This window comes from Macrobrachium nipponense, chromosome 3 (genome assembly GCF_015104395.2).
Source record: "Macrobrachium nipponense isolate FS-2020 chromosome 3, ASM1510439v2, whole genome shotgun sequence".
NCBI classification, from domain to species: Eukaryota; Metazoa; Arthropoda; class Malacostraca; order Decapoda; family Palaemonidae; genus Macrobrachium; species Macrobrachium nipponense.
In genome coordinates, this window is record NC_087202.1 from 40,591,013 (window position 1) to 40,598,512 (window position 7,500).

The 7,500-nt window shown below is 32.3% G+C and overlaps 1 protein-coding gene across 2 annotated transcripts in view; it reads right to left on the reverse strand.

The window, feature by feature from the left end:
* The window catches only part of LOC135221705 (cell adhesion molecule 2-like), a 407,499-nt gene that overhangs the window by 6,744 nt on the left and 393,255 nt on the right, over positions 1 to 7,500 (reverse strand). Inside the window, exon 6 of one of the 2 annotated variants that reach the window (XM_064259459.1) lies at positions 176 to 332. In XM_064259459.1, coding sequence (XP_064115529.1) covers positions 253 to 332 — 80 coding nt within the window. In that variant the 3' untranslated portion in view covers positions 176 to 252. The remainder of the gene's footprint in view (positions 1 to 175; positions 333 to 7,500) is intronic. The other variant, XM_064259457.1, reaches the window with a different exon arrangement.

Genomic DNA, 7,500 nt, shown 5'->3' on the forward strand with positions numbered 1-7,500 from the left:
CCTGCAAATAAAAAGTAGAAAAGATAAAGAATGAAACAGAACCTGCTCCCTACAGCCGATCATTGATACCCCGATAGGCGACGCCAGTGAGCCTTCACGCCTTATGCATAATGGACCTGGATTCGCGCTGCCTCCGGTATGGGGCGAAACCGGCCTCATTATTAAAGCAACTTACGTGTCAGGTCGTACCTGGAATGTAGGAGGTGCGACTCTTGGGGTTATAAACTTTAATGGTTGCAACGTCGGCAGCTGTTACCTCAATGCCACCAGGCCAATAATCGTCAAGAGGGCCACGCTGTCCGCCATCGCTCTTGATGCTGGCACTGCGCTGCCTGCATGGGGTTAACCAGAAGAGAAGGATTCTGTTACTGAAGCTCGATTTAAAGGTGGGGGAACACTCTCGTCCTACTCTGTACATTTGACCTAGTCTCATTAGGAAAAAGATAAGGTGATAATCATGATAAAACTTTCTTCGTAAAAGACTATTATGATCAAAACAATAAAAATGGCGAGAATAATAATGATGATAACAATAGAATCTTTGTTTAACATAAGAATCAGAGTGAAATTTTGTCATATATTTCTTCTTGGTAAGATTGTTTAATGTAAGCGAATGTACACACCTTTAAACATTAACATAACAAAAAGCGAGAAAATGAAAGGTGGCTTTTGTGTTCAGAGGATATGAGATGGCATCGACCCTCAGGTCTTTGTATAAACAAACTAAAGTGGCAATGACCTTTTGTTTATTTATCCAGACAGAGTTAAGTGGCATCGACCCTCTGAATGCTTGCATAAACAATTCAAATTGGCATTGACCTTCAGGTTGTTTATATAAATAAATTGCTATCGAAATATTAAAATGGCAACGACCTTCAGTTTGTTAGCATAAACATAGTGGTGGCATCATCCATCAGCTCATGAGCATTAAACAAGCAAACGTAAATATACTTTGACGTGCATTTATAAACCAATTTCCACCGATTCATGATTCTGTGATGAAAAAAGAGGGAGTTGGGATGACACGAATAACATTTTCCGTCTCCTTTTCCTATTGGATGGTCGAAATACTCCATATACTATATCAATCTGTGTAAAAACCTGAGAGGGTAAAATGTCTTTTACCCAGTGCTAAGAATCAGTTAACTGCATCGGGTTGACGTTTTCAGTTATAATTGTTTTCCTCGAATATTTACCCATTCCTTAGTCCTCTCTGTTTTCACAAATGCACAAATGAAAGAGAATATCGGTAATGAACATTTGTACTTCTCGGTTCATTATTTATTTCTCAATCAGCGCAAGTTCGGCAAAATTGGTAGTTGTGTTGCTTTAAAACATTTTTTTTTTTTCATTACAATACATAATTTTCTAAAATAAAAAAATATAGTGTATATCCGTTTGATTACATTAATCGCTCAATGAGAATCATAAATTTGGTCCCCCACTGATTCAGACTGACAAACCCACCACTGATTACGTATGTTTATCGGATTTTGATGTTCAGCTAACTAAACCGTTTGTATTTACTAGGGCAACGGTACAATGTTAGTTCTCTTGTGTGTTTTTTCCACGAGTTTTTTTCTTTATTTCTTTCTTTTCTTTATTTCATTCTCTATGCGAAAAATATAATTTGCCAATACAGAGACAAATACTTGGTCGGCAAGAAAAAAAATTGAATACCAGCCGAATAATTGGTTACCCACGGTAATAAAACTGGTTGTGCATTTATTTGTTGAAAGTTGCAATCCATATCAATAATCATACTGCATGGTGCTTTCTTCCTTTGACTCACCTTTATCATTATAGCTTTAACCATTCATATTTCGAACCACTCCACGGTTCACAGTGCACCAGTAACAATAAATTCACTCCAATATAACATATTTATTGAAATATACAAGAGCGGTCGAGAGCGCAACATATTGCTTATGAATTTCAAGGGATGAATATTTGTTTCTTCCGCCTGAAACATTACTTATATCTTGTCTGCTTATTGTTACCATGTCATTCATATATAAAAAAAAAAAGCACAATGCAATTCAACTCATTATTACAAAAGGGTACAGAATCAAAGCAAAATTAATTAGACACAAGTGACTGATAAAGAGAAGCCACTGCAAAATAAAGCATACGATTGACCGTTAACGACATGTACAAAGCGGCAAATTAATTTGGCCAGAAGGAATTGTGATCACCACAAGGACAAACGGTAATCAAAATGCTCAGCAGAGAATTATAATCATAATTACTCGCGATTACAGTTGCAAATGGCGAACAGTATAGTTCTGCATTGGGATAATTATCGATGACCCGTACGTGATAATAGAATCATAATTACGGTCATTATGCGTTGCATGGGACGCGAAATTAATGTCGAATTTTTCATTGGCCTGTTCCAGGCCAGACGTAAAGACAGGGAAACACAGAGAAGCAGACAGACAGACGGACAGACCGCCAGAGGCGGGATGAGAGAGAGAGAGAGAGAGAGAGAGAGAGAGAGAGAGAGAGAGAGAGAGAGAGGAGGGGGCGGGGGTGGTCGTGGGGGCGGGGGAGCATTATGTTGCCATTTTAGACACCAAAAGATCACTTGTCATTTGTGAAAGCGTTGAACAAAGTTCCTATTTCAGAGAGTCTCTGTTCGAATAAAACTAAGTACTTACATCTCTGAAAATGATATTCTATTTAATTTGTGGTAGTTGGAGAGCAGTAACTTTTTGTCTGAATTATGGAATAATATTCATAATTATAAATATATAAATAAACAAAACACTATCAATTCGGAAAACCTTATTTTTCCAAAGAGATACGTTGTTTCTCGCTTACTTAGTGAATAAGCCTACGAACTACTTTGTTGTTTAGGGGGCGGGACTGGAGGAAAGGTCTATAGAAGACCCTAAAAAAATCTGTGAAAAAGGTGTTTCGCGTTGAGTTAAAAGATACAGAAATTTTAGAATAGGATATCTATGCTTTATTAATTCGAATAAAATGTAAAGAAATAAATAATGTGCATGTTAAACATTACAGAAAAATCATTTCTAATAAATTATTGCATTTTTATTTCAATTTTCGTTGGTGAAACAAGGCTCTATTTGACAGTAGATTCTAACACATTTTAATTTACGTTAAAAGTTGGGAATTTAATGTTTACAACTTATGTGTGAAGGGAAAAACTTGCACTTGTTCCCAGTAAACTGGAGGTTGGGTCACGCATTGTTCTCTATGATAACGATATGATGTGCTACGATTTTGTTCTTTTAAGAGATGTTTTCTATGGAGAAACTGATTAAGTTATTTAATAAGGCATCAGAAATTATAACGAATTGGTGATAGAGATATCATGAAGAATAGATGATTAATTAATAAAGGTAAAATGCAACAAAAAAATATGGAATAATCTTGAGAAAGTAAAAGTTGAAAAGAAATGACTAAGGTAGTAGATTTCATGTTCATTACACACTAAAATATTATGCATAATGTTAAAAAGGTAACAGTCAAAATAAAAAACCACTATATATTCATTAATGCTTCTCTGACACAAAAGTAAATACCTTTAATGCCCATAGCACGACTGAGGAATAGGAATTAGTGCACGAATCTATGTAGCGCAAATGGCACTAAGTGAAAATTTCTCGGATGTACTAATTTCCAAAAATTTGGCGATATATGTTGTCTACTGATTACTTGTCCATTATTCGAAAGAGGGAATAAAACGAGACATGTTTCTTTCTTATTAAGAGTAAGAAAGGATTAGAACTTTCATCATACTCAAACGTAAAACCTTACGTCGAATATGCATACATTGTTTACTAGGACCCATTTTCACCTTGGTAAAGATAGACTATGGTTAATACTGGTTCTAGAAAGAAAAACATATGCGTTTTCGACGTAATGTTCACATGTGAGCTAAACAATTATAATCTCTTTTTTTTAATAAAAATGGGAAATTTCTTTATTCATTTCCTCTTTCGCATGATGGATTTTTGAGAGGACAGTATATCGTAAAATTTTAGGAAATTGAGAAATCAGACAAAATTGCAGTTAGTGGCCTTTACAGACGTTTTGCGCCCTTTTAAATTGTCTGTACAAGTTATTCTTGTTTTAATATCTATACCTATTGGTCACAACGACCTGTTAACTTATAAATTTCCAGATATTTTTCACATATTTTTTCTAGCACAGAAGGATATCATTCCGGAAGAGGAAATAGCAAGTGGGAAAAACATATTTTATTTTCCGTGTCCATATTTCTCTCAAGTTCAGATGCATCTTAGTCTATTTAGCTGCTGCAGTGTGGGGTCTGCGGTGGGATGTTGAAACCAACACTCTTTGTAGTTTGAATTTCAAGTCAATGGCCCTTGTGTGCGTGTTCCATTGGAAAATGTTTCATTTACTGAAGTTAATAATAATAATAATAAACAACAAAAATAAAACATATATATATATATATATATATATATATATATATATATATATATATATATATATATATATATATATATATATATATATATAAGTGTGTGTGTGTATGTTTGTATGTTTGTCGTTGTAGCTGTTACACTTACATAGTCCTAGTGACCATGACCATAACCAAATATATATATATATATTATATATATATATATATATATATATATATATATATATAATATATATATATATATAATATATATATATATATATATATATATATATATATATATATATATAATATATATATATATATAAAACCCCAAAACACTTAGCTCATAATAAATCAACGAACAGCCCGTATATATGAAACACACTCGAAAGTCTTCCCCGGAAAAAAAATGTTTCTCCTTTAACCTCTCCTACGAGGGAATTTCAAGTCGCACAGCGAAAATATGACCACAAAACGTGAAAGCATCGCCCTGGTCTTCTGCAGATTTATCTCAGAATACCAACGAAAATGTTGCCTGTGCATGAACACACATATCCTGAAATACGATGTTGAAGGGACTCCCTACCCACAGAACACGAATGCAAAGAAATGAAGAAAACAAAAAAATATAAACTAAATAAAAAAATTTCATTAGCCTAGTGGCCAAATAGCCCATATATGAACCGTATTAGTAGGGGTTACTTATATATATATATATATATATATATATATATATATATATTATATATATATATATATATGTATTATGTATATATATGTGTGTGTGTATATATATATGTACATATATATATATATATATATATATATATATATATATATATATATATATATATATATATATATATATATATATATATATATATATATATATATATATATATATATATATATATACATATATATATATACATATATATATATATATATATATATATATATATATGTATATATATATAGTATATATATATATATATATATATATATATATATATATATATATATATATATATATATATATATATATATACAGATATGTGTGTGTGTTTGTGTGCGTGTGCATGCACAAACACGTGTGTTGGTTTTGTCTTTATACATCAAGATTTTAATCATGACAGTTCATCAGGAAATTTAAAAATAACAATTGCGATATAATGCTAAATTACACGTGATAATTATTACAGCTATAAGCATCACTGAATTCGTTTCCGAAAAAGCAAGTGACGAGAATGAGCGAAATGCTGACGAGTTTGCTCATCAAAAACGAATATATAAAATGGCAAAAAAAACTTAACATTAATTAACTAAAACTGTAACAGTTGGGAGGTCTGTATTAGGACGCCAACAAATAACAGAAAAATAAATTGATTCACTGATTATTTCGAAAACGTTTCTATTCATTGAATTAATAAAAAATACATCAATAAACTAAAAGTTTACTTAGTTTATTAACATAAAGGGAAAATGAAACCTCCAAGTAGACAAGCTATTGGAATAAAACGGCCATATCCATCAATATTTTAAGGAAAGGCTTCGGGTATAAAAGACCTTTCACCAGTGTTATGGAAGTGAAATAGTTTCTGATTTGAATGGAAATCATCATAATTATGGGATGATTTAGTGATAAATAATATATAGGGCGTAAGTATAAGTAAAAAGAAACCAACACGAAAGCACCAGGAATAATTGAAATCATGTCATTATACCTTAAAAAGTTAAATATAATGAAACGACGAAGTACAATACAGCTCTAACTGGAGTATCAATTGAGACATCTGCATTCGTGATTGATCGATGTTTCGTTTAAGATTCACTACGCAGTGTTACTTCATTTCGATGCTTAATTTTGATAGGTTTCTTGATACGGAGGAGAAAAGTTCATATACTGAGCGTTTTAATATATAGTGACCGGCATTTAAAAGGATGGAAAAAACCCATCACAAAAGCAAAAGCTGTAAAATTACAATAGATAGCTTCTTTAAATTTCATGACCATTATGAGATTACGATAGAAAATAATGATCATGTTAAAAAGCATGACTGATCACAAATCATAAATTATTAATATAGACAGAAGAGTCATATATAAATCATGTTAAAGCAGAACAAAATAATTATCTTTTGTAGATTAGTGAAATTGCCATTATAAATTCAAGAGAAAGATGACCGAGTGTGTGTGTGTGTGTGTGTGTGTATGCACTGGTTTGCATATGAGCAAGAACGGGTAAGTGTACATACGTACCACATAATAACGTCCAGGTCTGTTTTCTGTTAACATTTTTTTTTAAAAACACAGTCTATCATTCTTTCGTATTATTTCATCAATATGCGGTTAACAAAGAGAAATATTGTCTGCTGACATCATATGAATGCTCAGGTCGTTTGTTTGTTTGTATGGTGCATGGAACCAGTCGTTATTCAGCAACGGGACCAACGGCTTTACGTGACTTCGGAACCACGTCGAGAGTGAACTTCTATCACCAGAAATACACATCTCTCACTCCTTAAGGGAATGGCCGAGAATCGAACCCGCTAATACCATACCAACCACGCCGCTGAGGCGCTATGAATGCTCAGGTGACTGCAACAGTGGTCGATATTCCAGACGACACTGTCTGGAAAGCGCATGAAGCCTTCATGAATCTCTGCAAGAGCAGATAGTGTATCTCGGGGAGTAAAGGTCAGTAATGCAGATTCAATGTTTAATCTCAAAGCTCTTTTGGATATATCTGGGTTGGCTTCATTGGACTATGCACAGCTGAGTTGTCTTTTCTTGCATAGCTTGCACAGTTTTTCAGTCAAAATTGATTTATGCTTCCTTAGATACCAAGCATATATTCTTTAAATCAAGTAAGCCTAGATTGGTCTTGCACAGAATTTGGAAAAATAAGGTAAGCTTGAATTGGTCTTTTACAGAATTATATATATATATAATATATATTAATATATATTATATATATATTATATATATATATAATCGTGTTGTGTGTGTAATAGATATATATATTATATATATTAATAATTATATATATATAATGTAAAAGACCAATCAAGCTTACTTATATATATATATATATATATATT